This window comes from Glycine max, chromosome 19 (assembly GCF_000004515.6).
Source record: "Glycine max cultivar Williams 82 chromosome 19, Glycine_max_v4.0, whole genome shotgun sequence".
NCBI classification, from domain to species: domain Eukaryota; kingdom Viridiplantae; phylum Streptophyta; class Magnoliopsida; order Fabales; family Fabaceae; genus Glycine; species Glycine max.
The window spans coordinates 1955169-1976600 of NC_038255.2; the positions used below are offsets into that span (position 1 = coordinate 1955169).

General features: G+C 30.0%; 2 protein-coding genes across 2 annotated transcripts; one reads left to right on the top strand and one right to left on the bottom strand.

Moving 5' to 3' along the window:
* Nucleotides 1-2428: 2428 nt before the first annotated feature.
* Nucleotides 2429-6219, bottom strand: LOC100798321 (beta-glucuronosyltransferase GlcAT14A). Its single transcript, XM_014772054.2, is given in 5 exon segments — nucleotides 2429-3370; nucleotides 4940-5055; nucleotides 5171-5246; nucleotides 5378-5690; nucleotides 5692-6219. Coding segments are annotated over 5 exon segments (1308 nt in total). The 5' UTR covers nucleotides 5980-6219; the 3' UTR covers nucleotides 2429-2855.
* Nucleotides 6220-17208: 10989 nt separating this feature from the next.
* Nucleotides 17209-19711, top strand: LOC100814499 (uncharacterized). Its single transcript, XM_006604897.3, has 2 exons — nucleotides 17209-17857; nucleotides 19343-19711. Exons 1-2 carry the CDS (start codon nucleotides 17234-17236, stop codon nucleotides 19709-19711), a joined length of 993 nt encoding a protein of 330 aa, XP_006604960.2. The 5' UTR covers nucleotides 17209-17233.
* Nucleotides 19712-21432: the final 1721 nt, after the last annotated feature.

Genomic DNA, 21432 nt, shown 5'->3' on the forward strand with positions numbered 1-21432 from the left:
GCATCTATCACTAACTTGGAGTCACACTTCAACCAAAGTTTTTTCCTACTTGCAAGTTCTATTGACAAAATTGCTCCCATTAACTCGACATGCACATAATTAGTTATGACAAAGGTAATCAACAAAACAACCTATTATGGCTCCCGAACAATCACGAAAAATACTACTACAGCTACCACCTTTCACTAGTGGTAATTTTCACCCAAGAAGAAAGGGGAGAGGAAACTAGTTCACTTGCTTGATAGAATCAACCTTTGGAGGATAGATCTCTACAGAGAAAAGTTTCATTAAAAAAAGGTTTTTTTTATACCAAATTTCTACTCATGTCCTAAATTTTTTTTTTTTTAAATAATCATTGACACAAGTGATAACAACTTGTATCTCTAATCAAGTGGTCAAGAATTTGAATTCTGACTAATCATTGAATATGAAATAAATCAATAAGAGTGATTTACCATAATGAGAACTAATATCCTAAACATGATGAAAATTTGATAAATAAATAAAAAGAAGCTTTAAAAAAACTATAAAGCACGGTGATTAGTTAAATTTTTCAACAGAAATTAATTATTGATAAAGTTGATAAATATTATATACTAACATGACTAAAAAATTATGAAAGTTGTATGCACACGTGAAGTGATGCTTAAGTATACGTGACTAGATGTATAAAAAGAATAAATTTAGAGAAAGATTAAAATAAAAAATATAAGAAAAAATACATAAATCTTTGGTTTCTATAATCTGTTCTTGAAAGTTGCTACTCACAAAATTTCTACAAATATTAACAAGTTGGTCCTTTCGTGAGTTAGATTTCAAAACAATCCAAACCGCACACGTAAAATGATATAAAGAAGATACATATTAGAAGTGGCAAAATGAATTAACTAAACCTGTCCCACTCTGGCAAACTCAATCGCCTTATTTTTATGATGGGTTGGAAGTTATATAATCGGCCTAAATAATAATAAAAAATAGAAAAAAGACAATAAAAAAAGATAAATGCAAAAAAGTGGTGGAAATAGATATGAAACTACAAATGGAAAATGGAAGTAAGAATTCAGAAATAATGAAAATTGGATTAAAGTTACAATATTTGAAAACCAATAAATAAAACAAAATAAAAATTTATCTGATAAGTTAACTTCTTAACTTGCTTCAACCCACGAGTTAGTTGGATTGGTTACTTTTTGCACTCCCCGTTTCTACTAATAGCACTATGATTTATTTTTTCAACTATTATTCCAAAATTATCCCTATCTAAACAAGTTGAGTATGTGGTTTTTTTTTTTTCAGAAATCCCTCATTCTTTTTCTCTTTGCCCACTTATTTTATTCTTAAAATTAGTTTTCAAAATATTTTTTTGGTGAATTTTTAGTTTTTAAATAAAAATACATCCTAGATACTATTTCTTTGAGATAAAAAAAAACAGGTGTGAAGAGAAAAAGGGGAAATGGGAATAGAATGTGCCTTTTTTTTTATTTAGTATGATATACTATTTTTCGGACATTTCTTCTTGTACCCCCACAGAACTCGTTCTAGAAAGGATAATTCAAAATGTACTTTTACCTTCAATATTTTACTATAATGATAATCCGAAAGGATAATCGTTTAAAGGTTGGCATTGCATGAATTATTTTTGCCTTCAATATTTTGCTATAAGAGTACCCTCTGCCGTTGGGCCTTAAATTCATACCATGATTCACTACAACGACCCCCACTATCTCAATGGGGTAAGGTTTCTTCCTATCTCCATATGCTATACTTTCTAAAACAATTCGTCCTTGATATCATTCTTTTCCAAACGGTACAAATGCACTTCATTTTCATTTGTCCTTCATTGCAATAGAAGGTAATGTGTGATTCAATCTCCACCATGCATTTGATGATCATCCCATTAGCCAATGAATGAGGAAATATGCAACTTGTTCAAGATGCATTTGGTATGGGAATTTTCTCACCAATTTAGGCTAAATATTCATAGTAGACTCAATTTGTGAGTTGACTTACCTGTAGAACAGGTTTTGAACGTAATGGAGGGCTAAATAAGACATTACATACCATTACTGATGAATCAAGAATATCCAAGTCGAATAGTCATCTCTACCATACTCATCCACATTGACATAGTCCAAACTCAAATTCCAACTATGACATGCACGGGCTTGTAGATTATGGGTAGTTTAATATACCCGTCAAAGAATATTAATTTAACGTGTTTTACAATCGTTGAAACCAATTTGAAAGCAAAATTAATAGTTGGGCGAGTGTCAATTATAGAAAATTAATAGTTGACATCAATGCGTTCAGTACCAAAGCATACGTAGAGATGCATTGAGTGAAGGATAAAGGAAAAGTTAGCCGTATAACAAACATCAATTGGAAAACCAAATATGAGAAAGAAAGAAAGAAAGAAAGAAAAAATACATAAGAAAAAGTATTACCATTTTCATTTCACACAGTTTCTGTTCTTTTGTTCCCCCTCTCCTACCATGTCATCCTCTTTATCCCTTGTGATAAGCTAGGGAACCTTCAATGCTGGTCACTGATTTTGCTGAGATTGGTCAAAGGGAGGAAGAGGTGACCAGGGACAACAGAGTCAACTGACATATATACCATACTATTACAGTGTGTGATCCAACTCTCTAGTCATCAACATTTCACCGGAATTGTCTCACACTTTTTTCTTCTCAATATTGAAGAGTGTGTATGCTTTCACTATTTCTTCTCCTACTGAAAAGAAAAACTAATTTACTGATCATGCTAACTAAATGTGCACATGTAAACTAAAGCCAGTGGAAAATAATCCTCCAGAACTGTCTTTGGCCTTAGCCAGTTGATTCTTGTTTTTCACCTCACATGCACTGTCTTGGCCGGAACTTTTCATTCGACAACAATGAGTTGATTAATGTTTCAAGTCTCTTGGAACCTGGGCCAGGCCTCAGAACGTTAGTATCACCGACTTCAGAGCAGGGATCGGTGCCATTCTCCCTTTTCCCTATGCACCAACCTCCGGGAACAGTCATTCCAGGACCTCTGGATAATAGTTCAGCATCAATTTTATCCAAAACTGGATCTTCTCTGTGGAATTTCCTTGCAAACGGAGCATTGCTGCCAACCATCCCTTTCATGTCATCAACTGTAAGGTAGTGAGGATGCTGCTTGGGAGGATTGTCCCAAGAAATGAAATGTAAATCACTGTTCACAGTTGTGTTCCTGAACTCTTGTGCATTGCAAATAACTGTGTGGAAGTATCCTTCAGGGGAAGATATGAAATTTGAATAGTACATGAGTACGGTTCGAGGTAGGTTGTCCCATCCCCATATGCAGTAATCAATGAAAGATTTTGACAGTGCCATCCAAGCCGAACCTAACAAGAGAGAATTTTTAGATAATCATTTATGACAATATTCACTTTTCATAGGCACACACAACCCAAACTTCAAGATATTTTCATTCTATGAACTGTATTTACTAATTACAATTTATTTTTAATAAATAAAAATCAGTTAAGCGTGAACAATCCACATTTTGAAAACAAGTGCAGTTATTTCCAAATAAGAAGACCAATTAAACACATCTTGATAACAAAAGTCAAGCAGCACACAGTCCACTTGTCAAGTTCAAGAAAGAAGGCTGAGTCATGATGCATAACAGAATTACCATACAAGATCAGTTAAAATACAATCCACGCATCAAGTTCATTATGGGAAGATGAGACACAACACATAGCAACATTATCACACAAAAGCAGTTCAAAGATAATCAACAAAAGAATCTCAAAGCACCACAATTGGATCTATGATGCAATGGACAACCAAAATGGATCAGTTGGATTTGGCTGCCGCTAGAGGATTTCAATCAACCCACGGACATTGGGAGTATTGTTGTACTACAACTGTTATACTTGTTACAGCAGAACAAAAAAGTGTCAATATCAGTTCAATATTTGATGCTACGCAAAATATCATTAATCCTGCAGGATATACCCTCCATCTAACTCCCTTATTTTGATAGAAACATGATGAGCCCTACCAAAGGCCAGCATAAGTGGTATAATAGCATATAGCAAGAATATGTTGCTGCACTATACTCATCGAACTGGCAGAAAAAATCATCTTGCTATTAACAGAAAACTTAATGTATCCTTCCAAAAAGCTGTTCCCTTTTATTAAAGTTGAAGCAAAATCCTGTAAAGTGAGCTTGTCCCCAAAGTATGGTATATACACCATTAAATTTTAGTAAGTAAAGATCACAATGCACTTTAAAATAAATAAAGAATGCATACACCCTTGCTTGCTTTAGAGACAAGCTCACCTTTGAGGAGCCTTGTCCAAGCCTCCAAGATGAAAAATTTAAGTACCAGAAATATTCACACCTTTCTAGGTGTCCTATGCAAAGTCACCCAATGCAAAATCAGATGCTACATCACCAAATTTGCCCAGTTCCAAGAACAGATTCCAAACAGAGCAAAGCGGTCATTTGCCTCTTTAAGAAAATCAGTGTAATTATTAGGTTCACTTTTACAATTACCTCACACAGGTTTTACCCCTAGTGTCCAGATAAAGTACATTTCCAGCTAAGTCATGCATTAAGAATATAAAAAAAACACTACAATTGAAACTAACAATTAGAGAAATCACGAAACGCCCAGAATCAGTCATGGTGCATACAAACCCCAGAACTGAACTGATACTACTACACAAAACATTTCTTAACCTTCAAAACCTTAATTGTCTAACAATCTCTTCACATAAAGCTTCCTTTTAATAAAGAAAGCCCTGCGCAAGCCAGGATTCATACCTTGCCAAAATTAACAAAAACCTCTATACAAAAATAGAATACCTTCCCACTGAACCACATCAACAAACTTGATTTCCTTCCCCTAAAAAGAAAGGAAGCCAAAAGCAATATTAACAGACAAGAAAAGGATCTTCACCTGTGAAAAGCTTGAAAGCCGTTGGCCTACTCCTCCTCTGTGTAATCCAAAACACATCTTGCTTCTTATTCATATACAAACCCGGATCAACGATGATCGGCCTCGCACGCTGATGACTAACCATCACAAAAACCCAATCACATAAATCACCAAAACAAAACCCACACACAAAATCAAAATCAAAATCAAAATCAAAACAACACCATCATAAAAAAATAAAAAAAGACTCACTCTTTCCATCCAATGTCACTCGTATGATCAATGAAATTCAGATCCCGCGGCAGGTACGAAAACGTATGCAGCAGATCTAACCATCAAAAAACAAGAGAGAAAAAAGACATAAGCAAACAAAATTATAGAGACAACTGTTAACCAGTTACATACTCAGGACTCGAATTCGAGAATGAGACAACTGATTAAGCTGAAACAACCTCGTACCATCTTGTGTGACAAGTGGGTAATCGGAGGCGCTGAGATTGATGAACCAGTCCCAATCCCCAAGCTCCCTCAACAGAATCGCGGCGGCGTGAAGCGTGTTTGCGACCATGGTGGGTCCCCTGTACGTGACGAGATTCGCCTTCTTTATAACCCTCACATTCCCGAACCGCTTGAACAGCGCGTGGCCCTCCACGAACCTCACCAGATCGGAGCGTTCCTCCGGCGAGGATTCGAGGTCCAGGTGGACCACGTAGCGGTTGTTGGGGTGGTAGAGGGCCAAGAGGACGCGGGTGACGGCGGCGCCGTCGCCCTTTTGAGCCGGAGACGAGGTAGGCGAGGCGCGGCGGAGGGGGGAGGGAGGAGACGACGGGGAGGGGGCGGAGCTTGGATTCGACGAAGACGGAGTAGGAGGCGGCGGTGATGGAGCGGTAGAAGGGGAGGATGGGGGTTCCCTCCGGGGAGGTGAGGGTGGCGAGGAAGAGGAGGAAGAGGGAGAGGAGGGAGCCAATGGCGAGTGGGAACACCCACTTGCGCTCCGCCGCGGCGTGGTGGTGGTGGTGGTGGTGCCGCAGGTGCATGTAGTAGTTCTTCAATTTCTTCATAATAACAATGTGCCTTATGGTTTCTTGGTTGGTTGGTGTGGGAATGGAAAGGATTCAAATTGAAAAACCCCTTTTTTTTCTTTAGTTGTAATCGATTATAAGGAGTGTTGAGTGGGGAAGAGAGAAAGAGAATTGTTTGAATGGGGATGTGGTGTGTTGTTGGTTTACTTCTTTAAAGACTCAAGATGCAGCAAGAGTACAACACAAGAGCTTCTTCTTCTTAATTTTTTTATTCCTTGTTACTTGTTACCACACTTTTCTTATATAAATTATATATGACTAACAACTTGTTAGTCTAATTGGTTTTCAATCCAATCCAACCCAACCTTTGAGTAAAATAATCGTGATTCTGAGACCAAAATTTTAATAATAAAAGTGTTTGATGGGTTTCCAAAAAATAATAGTCATCGAAAAAACTCACTTTATTTTATATAAATAACAATCTAATCATAATACTTTCTTTATTTTTAAATATAAGATTTAGTTAATAATATTAAATTTATATTATTTTATCAAAATTATCTTTAAATTTATTGACATTCATAATTTTTTTTCCACTTAATTGCTTTTTTATTTAATTAATTAATACCTGTTGTTTTTTTATCTCATCTTTTAAGAGAGATAATGTGTTTATATTTTAAATATATAATATTTATTATAAATAATAAAGAATATTTTTGTAAATAAATAATTACTGTAAAGGAAAACTTAAAAAGATTCTAATAGAAAGGAATAAATAAAACTAAAAAAAGAAATAAAGAGTTTTATATTTAACGAAGGAGGAAATATACGCTGTTATCCGGATATAAATTGATATCAGTGTTTTATATGGTATAAATTTACTGCAATTAATTAATTTAACTAATAATGAAAAAATATTAGAAAAAACTATGGTGGAAAATATGTTGTTAACACTTCTCTATTAATTATTATTACTGTTTGTTTTTTTTTTATTACTCCGCAACTTAGGGGATAATTAGGTGTGAAGGCTTTGAATTCACTCTTTTGCATTGATTTTTGGTGATGTTTTTTGGGTTGATGTGAATGGAGAGAGAAAGGAAGAATGATGTGGATGGATGACTAGTTAAGATTGGATGCAGACAATGTTTAGGTCCTGAAATGGGTAAATTGGATGTGTGTTTTCCCCTAAAATATGCTGTCTTTGTTTGTGTTAGGGAAACCTAATCTTTGTTTAGAGAAAGAAAAAATATCACCAGTTAGGCTAGTTAATGCTACTGTTAGTCTGTTACGAAATGTTCCCAAATTCGTCTGAAACAGAAAATATTAAAGTACTTGCTTTCAATAGTAGAAAAGAAAAAAAAAAAAAAAAGTTAAGTTGGGTGTTTAACTCTTTAGTAATAATAGTACTAAGTAGTAACATATTAAAGTAACAATTGCAAATTGCCTTCCAAGAAAAGTAGTAATTGCAAATTACGATGTGCGTGTATTTTGCGTTTGTAAAGGAACGTTAAGAGTGAGTTTATTTATTTATTATGGAATAATTATGATCTTATCTTTGTAAATTGTAAACTCATGATGAAATGATGAAATAGTTATTTTGTATTTGTAGTTTTTCTTAAAGATTGTATTTATAGTTAATGTTCAAAGCAATATTTATTAATTGTTATAGTCGCTCTGTCTCACTATAATTATAGAGAAAAAAATTATTACAAAATAATAATTATTTTAATTTTTTAATGTAATACTGATTATTGTTTTTATTTATATCACTTATAATATTAATGGTGGATAATAAAATATATAAATAAATTAATGATGATATAAGATTAATTTTATAAAATTATTATTTTATTTATTTATTATTTTTTAAAATTTTTGTAAAACAATAATTATTTTTGGAATGCGAAAATATTAAGATAAAGTCTTGAATTAAAGTGGTATATATATTTAATTTTTAAAGTCTTTAATTAAAGCTAAATTCATTATAATATAAAAAACCAAAATTTATTATTGATATATATATATATATATATATAACCAGTCAAAATAAATAAATAAAATTAGTTTTAAAATTTATGTTAACTGACTTATGAAATATAAATGCAAAACCAGATATAAATTTTGAAAGAAAAAAAAAAGAGAGTAGAGAGAAAAAAATTATAACAATATTCTTTTTTCTGTTCAACGTATTGTGAGATATTAACTCTTTTTGCTGAACTCGGTTAGCAATAACAATATTTTATTTTTTAATCAGTTATTGTTCTACCTTAGTCAACATTTTCAATAAATGAGGAGTATAACTCTTTGAAAAAAGCAACACACCATGTATTGAACGGTTAGAATAATACTAAAATTTATGTCTTCTTAAGGTTTTTTTTTTTTTAAGACATGCCTTCTTAACCTAAGACTTAGCAGACATGATAACAACAAAAAATCAATTCTTACTATCAAAAAAAAATATACCGGAATTAAATCTTTTTTCATACAAAAGTTAAGTTATAAAAATCATTAGTTTAACCTTAAATATGTTTTATTTCCTTAAATTTAAAGTAAGTTTAATTTTTATCATCCAAATTTAAAGTTATTTTTTTTTAGTCCTTATAACTTAAAAAACAAAAAAACTTATATCTCTATCTAAATTTGAATGAATATTAAAAAAAAGGCTACGATATTTGATTATAAGAATACAAAACCAAAAGGAGGTATCATGTAAACAACTTGTTGTTATTTATAAGATAACCTAAGTTTCTAATAACATTTCAAGAAACTAAAACATAATTTTCTTAAATTTTGGAGATTAAAAAGATTAATTTTAAATTTGTGAGACTAAAATCAAATTTAATTACTTTAAATTTGATAAACTAAAAATATATTTAAATTTATCTAAATTATATAAAACTTGCCATAATTTTTAAAGGAGGTAACGAAGGGGAAACAAACAAAAGCAATCTTAACAAAATTTTAAAATTAAACGTGTCAATTATATTTTTAAACCAATAAATAAATTAACTATCTTTTTCATATATATTTAGATCATGGGCCTTGTAATGGAAGCTTGTTTTTTATTTGCTCAATACAACAACAACATTAAATGATTAACATTAAACAAAAAAAATTATTTAATATTGACCATTGAATGTTTATTTGCTATAATATTTAGTTAATATTATTTAGATTATTAAATATTTATTAAAATATAATATTCTTTCAGCTGTAAGTGCATATAAAAAAAAACTAATTATTTCTTTAGGAGATAAGGTTGATCCTGTGATTTTGGAAAAGGTTGAAAGGAAAAAATTATGGGTTGAATCTTCACAACTGACCTTATAATAAAATTATCAAATTAACATTTACTAATAGAAAAAAAAAACTTATCTTTTTCTTGTATTATTATTATTATCAAGTTTTTATAATGAACTTGTTACGTATTAATATATAATATTTATTTTCTTTATGAATTTATATGACTTATTACAAATTGTTAACTTTTAAGCTTTTTAATTTGTCTATTTTTTTTTAAGATCTTTTTTTTTTTGTACAATTTTTATGGTTCTCTTGGTACTGAAGAAATATTATCAACGAGCATTAATATTCGATCTACAAGTCTACTCTTGCATCTTTTTAAGTCATTTTACGTGATAAGAACTTCATAATGTAATAACGCAGAAACTATAAAACCAAACAGTTTACTTTGACTTTCAGGTTTATCAATTTCTTGCGAACATTTTACGTGTGAATTATTCTAACTTATCCAAGTCAATTGTCAAATTATAGTACCATTTTTTTTAATTCTAATGTTGTCATTGTGCACGAGTAAACGTTGAATGTAAAATTAATAAATGATGTTATTTAACTTGCAGCCAATTTGTACGTCAGCTTCGTAAAATATGTCTTACCCAAATGCAACACATTTAATTTTGTCCACTGGCATTCAATTTGGTAAGTTAATGTCTTGCCAACTTCAAATGTGAGATCATGCGACTTTATTTTATTTTTCCTGGGTGATAAATTAGTTTTTTATCATGTTATTAGAATGAAATATTTATTAATTTTGTTAATGATTAATTTTTTAAAAAAAAAATATAATTCATTTTTAATAAAATTCTTTTCTTTCAATCATATTTATTTCATCTATAATACTTAAACTTGATATGTTAAAGATTAAGCCAGTACAATTCAGGTCAACTATTAATTGGTTATTATTACGTAATATAGCTGAATGATATGGTTGGTCCTCAATTAATCACATTTATTTTGATAATATGTTCTTATGTAAAAATTGCAGTATATAATTAGCACACATTGTTTGATGTATGGGGTTATAATTTTAAATGTGAACCTAAGAAGCCCAAGGTTGGTAATTGCAAATACTACTATTTATTTATTTAACAATCATTTAATTCATTCATGCACAATCGAAATAGTTTATTTAAATGAATTAAATCAATATATTTATATTTTGGGGTGAGTAACTTTAATTTGATTCTTAGAGATTGGGGTACCAAACTAGGTGAGACTTGAGATTTCATATATCCTCTATTGTATTAGTTGCTTCACCTTTCATTTAAAAAAAAAAAAGTTATTGTTAATAAGATATCTGTGCATTCATATTTTTAAATGAATTTCACCAATAATTAGTTATTGGATGTTGAATAAACTATTCACATTTTTAAAATTAATATCTAAAGATAAGAGCAAAAGCATATTATAGATTCTTCAACAAATTATTCTTATAAGAAGAAAAATAAAAAGGAATAATACTAATTAAAAATAATTAATCTAATGAAGAAAAATAAAAGCAATCCAATTAATATTATTAGAAATATTGCATGAGTCAATAATCTCTGACATAGTTAGATACATTTATTTTAAATTATAAATACATGCACAGTATTTTTTATAAACAAAGTAAAATTATTTAAATATGTGATACGTCGATATCTATAAAATCCACGTGCCCTCTATTTCCAAAATTTTGGTAAACAATTCCAATTTCTAAATGTTGTACTAAGAAATTTTAATGGCCTCCGAACATGGACCCCACTATAGAAACTTAGAAACGATGCTTCCACCTTTTTATATAATCAATTAAATAAATATATAAAAAAAATAAATGATCGCGGCCCTCCAAGAATTCTACTCAATCAAGAGTGTCAATTTCCATGTAACCTCTCCTTTTTTTTTTTTTTTTTTTAGGGGTTTTTCATGTAACCTCTATTCTCCAAGTAAAATGGATAGAAATAAAATTATTCTTATTCGATCAGGAAAATAAAAAACTTTCACATGCATCATGTGCTTCTAAATAACACAAATATTCAAGTTTCATACTGTTTAATATATAAAATATAAAAATAAACAACTAATATTAAATACATAATTGTATAAGGAATTATTTTGTGTTTTTGACTTATAAATAAATAAATAATTAGTGTTAGTTTATAGATAAGTTTTTAGAGAAAAAAATATGAGCATATAGATAAGTTTATTAACTTTTAAAATAATTATTTTAAAAATTATATTAATATCAATGATGATTTATAATTAAATAATAGCATTGTTTGACATTGTTAACGCATAATTATTAGACTCAATTTTTTAAATAAGAATGTAAACACTAGATTTACAAGTTTATAATTTAGTTATTTAATAAGTTTGTCATATTTGATTTGAATTATTTAAAAAATTATGTTTGTTATACGTAATAGACATATATAATGTTTTGTAGTTGATTTATTATGCTAAATTTAAATTTATTCAATTTTTTTATTTGTTAGTATTTATAATAAAAATATGAAATAAACTTTATTTAATAAAAATATAGGTAATGGACCTGTATATGCGTGTCTAGATATTCATGGAATACGAGAATAGAAATATTACCTCTAATCCTTTTTATATGTGATAATTTAGCTAAATCTTTATTTTGAACTACTTGTAAATGTAAATTATTTATATTTATATTTTGGGGAATTTCTTTAACCCGATATTATTTTTTTTCTCAATAATTCCCATCTAAATTATCATTTGAATTTAACATATTCTAAAATAGTGCATGATAGATTAAATAAGATGTAACGAATAATAATGGCACCCCCCTTAGGATATTTCTCAATAGTTGTTGACAAGATTAGAAGAAAACTTACATCTTGGAAGCACAAATTTCTTTCTTTTGATCGGAGAGTGTGCCTGATCAAGTCGCTATTAACATCGATATAACTGTTCTACCTTTTCCTGTTTAAAGCACCCAAGATGGTAGTAAAAAAGATCAGAAGATTACAGAGAGAATTCTTATGTGGTATGCGTTTGCAGATTGGTGTGGAATTCAAACAGCATATAATCAGTCAGTGGAGAAATTCTTTTGGGTTGGTGCAAGGAAAAGAAACAAAACTAATGTGGTGGAAGAATGTGTGGTTAGCAGCTCTATGGACTACTATTTGAACAACAAGAAATAATCTGTTCTTCAATGACTATCCTCTCGATCTGGAAAAGGCTATGGAGCTCATCAAAGTCAGATCTTGGAAATGGAACACGGCCAAATTGAAACACTTCAAGTGTTCCATGTATGATTGGATTTCTAATATAAAGGTGATTATGAAACAAGAGCCATAAATCAACTGTCACAAGGTGGAACTGGTATATTCAGCAAAATTAACAGATGTGGAGTAACAATGAATTTCCAGAGGCAAAATGATATCAGTCAATGAATTGTGAGAAGAAGGGTACTAATGTTTTGATTTTAAAATCAGACTTGGAGTAGTCATGTTACTCAAGCTGTGATAATTTTCGAGGGGTATATGGAAGTAAATGGAGTTATGCTTTTTTGGTTTCTCAGTAAAGTCTAGTAGCTTGATTTTCTGTAATTAGTTTGTGTACTGCTGAAGTTGTTGTGTTGTGGGGGACTTAATGAAGGGTTTAAATGTGTGGTGTATTAGGAAAACACACTTACAGAGGCACAGGGAAGGGAAGTTTTCTTTGGAGGTTAGAGTTTATTTATAAACAAACTGTTTTTGGTATAAATAAATTTTAACCTCTGCGTTCCTTTTCTCCTATAATGCTACACTATGTACTCTTTACCTTTAGGTACCTCTGGTACCATTTATTTTATAATATTTGATTGGCTGATTAAAAAAAAAAGAAAATTTAAATTGGGATTTGATGGCATCATTAAAATTGTTTTTTTTTGTACAAATAAAAAGATGTAGAATTTTTTTTAGTATGATTTGAATATAATAATAAAAAAGTTAAATATCTTTTGTTCCGGAAGGGCTCTCGGCCATGCTAAAGCCAAGGAGAAACTTTTCTTCAAAAACCAATAGTAGATGTAGAAAAAAAAAGGGGGGGATTGCTTGGCACTTCCAGTTATTGATATTATTCATGTGGGTGTCTTTTTGCTTTATCTCATCATTCTCCCTGGACAAAAATATACCAGGATCAGAATTCTATTGTGTTATTAGAATGAAAAAAAAAACAATGGAATTATGATTGTTATACACTTGTACGTATTTTTGTTATTTTTTTTCACCTACGTTATCAAACTGAATCACAATTTTGTTATATATGAGTACAACGGGATGAGAATTCTATGGTTGATTTTTTTTGCCCTCAATTGCATAACAAAATCATGATTCCGTTATGTTATTTTATTTTCACCCATCGTTTAGCAAAATCATGATTCTGTTGTATTTTAATTTTAAAAAGTAAAATTTAATATTTTACATTGTGATTTAACAATCATATTTATGATGGTCTGACAAGTGCCCTTGTAAAATTCAATGCAATCTGAATTGTCTATTTTATCGATGCAATCATAGTCGTTGGTGATAATTGACTCTCAAGAGAACAGTACAAGATGCTAATAAATACAAGTGGTTTAAGGGGCAGCTCAATGTATTGTGTTGATATTTCACCATATTGGGTTGAAAATGCAGAAATTCGTTGTTGTTATGTATTATGACAGTGACGTGGTATCAAATCTTGAAGGGATATTGTTTGAATATCCTTATGGTCCTAAATTCATTAAAATCAGTGAGGAAATGTCACTTGTTGTTTTGAGGAAAGCAATTATGAATGCCTCAAAGGTGGAAAAAACTTATTTGAGGTTTTTTTTATAGTAAACATGTATATGTAGGTGATGGTTGTGTTGAGTATAACTATGGAACTTAATTAAAGACAACGATGAAGTGGGAAAGATGTTTTTCATTTTTTGGAGTTTAGTTCTAAAGGACCAATCGAGTTGTATGCAATTGTTAACCGATCTCCAAAAGAAATTCTTGTCTTGTTGTCTAAACCTAGAAAACCAACATCAGCCAAAGAGATCATTACTTTGATGCGTGAATCAATAACGACAACAAACTTTAATGAAGATGATAACTCTACGCAGTTATGTTTTTAATTGATGAAATTTATGTTTGTTGTTGTTTGGGTAAGCATAAAAACAAGACAAGCATAAAACTGTTAAATATAAGTTTATAGAACATAAAAATAGAATTTTACAAACAACATCATAAGTTGAATACATAATAATTATACAAAATGAAGAATGTCTTTAACAATGATCAATCGTCTTTGTTGGGTTTCTTCCTCTACTGCTCCTCAGGTAAACTACATCCAGTTGCAAGATCCTCATATGTCATCAACAAAAGTTTTGTATGAATTGATGACTATTTGGTGCCTTCAAGTACAACTTTCATGTCCAACAATATCTATGTGAACATTGACATCATCAGGAATCAATCTACATAAATATTTAATAATACAATCAATAATTTTCTTTTCATTAAAAATTAAAACAAAATGATGACAATATTATTTGCATTACTTGGCATGAGTAGACGACACCTAGTACATAATTTGGTATCTGACTACCATTAGGCTGAGACTGTTTGTGGCAAAAAATGTATAGGACTAAGTGATGTCTCTTCTTTCTATGGTGGAATTAGGTATTGATGTGAATGTTCATAACACCAAGTAATTTGTAGTGTAGGCCCATGGAGCCCCATGTGGAACAGTCCCACCCAACGACACAACATGTAGCTCCCACTTGTTCCATGTCTCACTACACTTTTGTGAGTGTCGAGTCCACATGGACATTATTTGAGCTCATATTTTGTATATACCAAATTTTAAGTAATGGAATGAAGAAAAGTTGGTATATTTTAAGATAAAAGTATAGAAATGTAGAGTTCAAGAGTAATAAAAGACATGAAAAATAGAGCAAGGTTCAAAGAGACAAGAAAAACAAACACTTTGAGTCTAAAAATGACAACTTGGTGTAGATTTTGTAGAAGTATTGGGTGTTTGGCCTATCAAATGAACTCTAGATGTAATGCTAATGATTTTTCACCATTTAAAGTTATTCCAACTATTCACCAATTAATCTACTCTAATCATGATCCTTGAGAAGAAGAGTCTAAGTCACTTGATTTCACTCATATTCCCTTAGGAAGCTAAACCAAGTAACTTGCTTTAAGAGTAAAGATGCATAAATAAGACTAACTAACACCATTTCATCCCTAGATATGAGTTATGTGAAGATGTGTCTCTAATATTAGTTTGCAAGCTGCCAAGTTAGTTACAAACAATTTTCTAATAAGTTAGTCCCACCAACAACTAACTATTTTTTCAGTTTTTTTGTTTTGGCAATTTTTTCTTTGATATCTTGTTTTTCTTGAGTGATATATAAACATAGGAGTATTTCCTTATGAGCATGTTGCAACAGAGGTCCCGTTCATGTAATCATATTGAGAGGAAGATCAGAGTGTGTGAGAGAAATAAAGTGAAACTTAGGGATCCTTGATGTTTTTATCTCAACCGTGAAAGGACCAAACAAGATCTTATTTGTACACATAGAAATAAAGTCACTAGCAAATCTACTTTTCTTGAAACAACAACTTTATTCTTTCAAGATGACAGAGGAAAAAATGTTGTCAGATCAAATTGCTAACTTAAACAAGATTCTTGATGATCTTGAAAATCTTGAAGTGAAGATGGAGGATGAAGACAAAGCTCTAATGCTACTCAATGGACTTCCAAGCAGCTATAAGCATTTTAAGGATGCTATGTTGTTTGGAAGGGATCAAACCATTACCTTTGAAGAAGTGCAGTCATCAATTCGAACCAAGGAAATGCAAAGGATACATGAATCCAATACTAACAACAATGCAAAAGAATTGAATGTGATGAGGGGTAAATTAGAGAAAAGGAACTCAAAGTCAAACAAGCACATATCAAAATCCAGAAGTCAATCTCAAAGCAAGTTCAAATGTTTTCGCTATCACAAGAAGGGACACTACAAGAAGGATTGCCCCTGAAAGGAGAGGCAAAGATTCAAAGAAATCTCAAGAACCAAAGATGTGGACAAAAATAATTCAAAGATAAATAATAAAAATATGAATTAAGAGAAATATTTAAATTCATAAAAAAATAATTCCTTTAGTCCCTCAACTTAACAGAAAAATCTTTTAAATTCCTTCACTAGAATTTGGCAGACTAAACAGATAAAAATTTATTTTAAAAAATGGACTAAAAAGAGCATTTTTTGGATTTGAATGACTATGAAGAATTATTCATAAGAACTTGGAATATCAAAGAACTCGATTATTTATGTCTCAAATTTACATCCATGGATACATTAATTCTTTCTCTCTAGTCTTGTTATTATATTCTTGGGGATTTAACATAAAATTTTATGTTTATAATAATATTTATTATTATCTAATTTGTCATAAGATTGATTTTCTTAATTATAAACTCAAGGAATAACCTTTCTATAGTATTGGATAAATAATATAAAAATATTGAAAAGATAGTAATAGTAATAATAATAATAATAATAATAATAATAATAATAATAATAATAAATTCATTAATAAAAAATTGTACGCATGATCTCAAAAAATATCATTTGAACAAAATTAAATTATTCTACCGTTAAATATATCCTCAATCACCACTTGCCAATGAATGGTTTCTCCATATTCACACCAGATTTTAGTTAGTTTATATCAAAGCATAATAACCAAACTAAATGAGAATTATGCATAGAAAGGTGAACTTCTTGTAACAACTAACAAATTTTGCATCATTTTAGAATGATTCATCCGTATGTAATTGTCTCTCCTTACTCTAATTAGACATGAATGACTTTATGACACGTAACTTATACATACACATAAACGTGTACTTCCCAACTTCACCATTTTTCTATCTTAATATTGCCTTATTCTTTCTACCCTTGTTGCCTCAAAGTATTTGCATCTCATTCTCCCTTTTTTGCTCATCATCAACCTTTTGAATGGAGTTCTTTCAAAAGGCTAAAGTGGTGCGCTTGAGAAGCCACCATGATAAATACATGTTGGCTGATGGTGATCAAGAAAATGTCTTCCAAGACCGCAATGGGTGCTACATGAATGCTAAATGGATTGTGGATGTTGTGGAGAATTCCAATTTTATAAGGCTGAAGAGTTGTTATGGAAAATACTTAACAGCCTCAAACATGCCATTCATATTGAGAGGCACAGGAAAAAAAGTGTTGCAAACATTGCCTACTAGGTTAAATTCTTCAATTGAATGGGAACCTATTAGAGAGGGGGTTCAGGTGAGGCTAAGAACACGCTATGGCCAATATTTACGTGGTAATGGAGGGTTGCCACCTTGGAGGAACACCATCACCCATGATGTTCCACACAGAACAGCAACAGCTAATTGGATTTTATGGGATGTGGATATTGTGGAGCTTCGTCCACAAACACAAGCTCCTAAACCAAGACCAAGGCCTACACCTATTACCCCACCTAATCATTCTATGAATGCAACCCCAACAAATCTTTCACCTTGTCCTTCTCCTTCATCATCACCATTAATTTCGGAGATGGATTCCTTGGTCAAGATTGATCTCAGGTCTCCCACAACATCTGAGGTTCGTCATATGAAATTTCGAAAAAAAATTAAAATACAGAGAATCTTGGCTATTAATTTTTTTTCTTTAACATCAAATATGAGATTGAAAAATATAAAAATAGATTAAATTATGTCACTCTACAACTTATGTTCAAATTGTTGGTGATCCATGTCCACAAAGTTTATAATCATCTTAACCATAAGAATTTGAACAAGAAATTGTTCATAAAATGGAGGGCTCCTAACTTTTTAGTTTTGTGCATGGCTTGACACATATGTATTGAAGTTTCTCATGGAATCAAGTAGGTGTATTGTTTCCAACAAAGCAATATGATAATAGAATGATTTGTTTTCCTTTGCACAAATCATTTGTCGCTTTGTATGTCTCGTTATAACTTTCTTGTTATTCCATTAAAAGAAAGCATAAAATGCATCTAAAAGATAATAATAGTTAAAAAGGAAGAATGCTTTATTTTAAAAGATAAATTAATTTTTAGTTGCATGTTGTTTTCCAATATATAAAGAGATAAAAAGACTTGTTATTTTAAGTAATCAATATTACTTAAATGCATGTAATAACTATATCTACATAGTTTCAAAAATTATTTTCCTTTGATCCATTTATTGTTATTCATTTCATATATTTTTTTAATTAACTTCTTTACATGTCGAATTCCATTGTTGTTTTGAAATATGATAAATTACAATTAATAAAAAATTACAAAAATTAATAAAATATATTATGCTATAAGATAGTATTATTTTCATTCTAAGGGAAAAAATGACATATTATAAAAGCTAAAGACAAATATTACTTTTTTTGTTTCCAAAATTCATTATCAACTCATTGTATTTGTGCCTTTAAAAAAAAAAAAACTCACCATATTTGTTAGCCTAACAATGTAGTCATATGTATCTTTGTCATATAGCAAGACCATGTTGTTCAAAAAATATATATTCATTATTACTAAAAATACATGTTGGGGTGTTTTAATATATTATAAGTATTGTTTTTTCTATTTTTTAGTTATTATTTAGCTTTAGTATATACAAGTAAGTTTCCTAACATTGTTAAGTATTCTCATCTTTAAAATGTTCAACTTGAAAAATCTTTCATTAGTAAATTATTCTTATTTTCCCTTGAAATCTCCGTTAAAACTACAATATTTCATCTTTAAGAACTTTATATAATGAATTTTGTTTATCGTTCATATAATTTTCTATTATTTTTCTTTTTTCTTGAGAAAATTATTATACTTTTGAAAATAGATTAGAAATGTCGATAAAAAAAATGTAAGAACAATGCACTTGATTTTTTCTATAAAAACTTGAGGATGGTGGGAAAGTTCTTCATTCACACAAATAAACAACATAAAAATGTATATGTTATTAATTTAGTTCCTTTTTCAAGTAATATCTAAATTGACATTTCAGAGTTAAGGTATTGAAATTAAAAACACCACTATTTATATGGAATAGTCATTTTTTTCTTTTGCATATGCAGTCCGAAGATGAAATAGAATGCTTGTCACCATTGAAAGAAGGAAGAATTATATTTTATGATGTGGGTAATGATAATGGTGATATTGATGATGCAAAAAAAGAGTCATTCTTTACCTTTAAAGGAAGTTGTGCGAGTGAGTTAAAGGATAAATTGAAAGAGGAAACAGGACTTGATGATATTATTGTATGTTGCCGCAATCCGTTGACTACAAAACTTTATCCACTTCACTTACAACTACCTCCTAATAGCATTGACATGCATGTAGTTGTGGTTCCTTCTTCATTCAAACGTGAGTTTTTCTCTACCTATTTGTTTTATGATGCCATTTGCTTGTTTAACAATCCTTCTTTTATTAGGAATGTTCTTTGATCTTGAACATAATAAAGTGCAACATTAAAATCTAGATGGAATGGTATTGATTTTTTTTTAATTCACATAATTCGTGCTAAACAAAGAAACTAGAAAAAAATTATCTTTAACAATTGTTAGAAGCATAAAGTGTCCTAGATCTTGTTACATTTCCTAAGCTTCATATTTGCTATCTTTATATGTGCCATGAAATTTAGACTTTATTTCCTTCTTACTCATTTTTTTCTTCTAACAATATACAAGTCTAACAAAAACCTCTCACCAGTCCAATGATACCAGGAGGTCACAATTTGTTTAGCAGATGAATGCTCCAATAGTTGTGCATATGCATATTTCATGAATTGAACCTAGAGGTGCGAGTGATACAACTAATCAATCATTCAAACAATGAGGTGATATGAGCAACCAAGAGGAAGTAAAAATTTTAATTCATTTTTAAGTGGTTGCTAGAATTTTTTATTATTATTTGAGATGTAACGCAAATTAATGATGTATTTTTCTCTATAATTCTTCACTAGAAATTTTATTGTCTCTTACAAGAACAAACTATTGGCATAACTTGGAATGAAGTTGTAATTTTCTAGATATAGACTTCTCACATTTGATTAATATCCCTACTATGCAAAAAGGTGTTAGCCTAAAAGTTCATATTAACCTTTTTGTGAAATTTTTAACACGAACAATGTTGGCAAAATGAAAAGAAAAAAAATCATATCTTTGAGTTTTGGTTGGATTAGCTGGTTCGAGTTGGATATTAAAACATTGAGAATAATAGATAATATGTAAAAATATATTATTAATTGAAACTTAAAAATGCAATTAAAGCAATTGATTTATAAATGTAAAGTTACATGAGCTTAAAATTAATAAAAAACTAAAATTATAAATATCCTAAAATATATTTTCATCATTAAAATAAAAATAAAAATAACATACAAATATCATATGAACATGTTCATCTATGTCATTTTACATTTTTTATTTACTTCAACAAATATTTTTAATCACCAAACAATTATAACTCAGGAAGCTAAAGTAGCTTTCAACTACCAATTTTTAATCGCCAACAAATTTTATAGTTACTTTTACTAAACATAGCCTAAAAGTTAAATCAATAATTTTAATTTAGTTACAATATTTTTTTTAGATCGACAAAAAGTATTTATTAATATGAAAAACACAAGAAGTGTGAATAATTACAACAATTTGGAACCACTCATTTATGGTCCATGTCTCAAGCTAAGGTTCAACAACAACACAATGTCTCCATGAATCTTACATTATATAACTCAAAATGAATGCATAAAATAAGATCACATAGACTTTCATCAAGAATAAGTCACATGAATTGTCAATCCACTCTCACACTTCCTATACTCTCCTCAGTGCATGTCTTTCACAGTCAGTCAAGCTCCCTGCACCACAAAGCCACCAAATACTGTAAAGGCAAATATCACAAGAAAAGATGTTGAATTGTGATTTTATCATTTTTAAAGCATTTGTGTAATCAAATAAATTTTTTGTCCAAAAGAAATACTTTGTAATACAGATAATAAATTTTTTAAAACATAGACAAACGATGGGATGCAATTTCGCAAAGCATAAGAAATTTTCAACTGTCTAAAAATAAATCCAAACCCTAGGTCAGTTAAAGCAGAAAAAAAAACAAGTAAAAATCAGGCACAATGAATTATATTGGTTCGCCTCTACCACTAAGACAA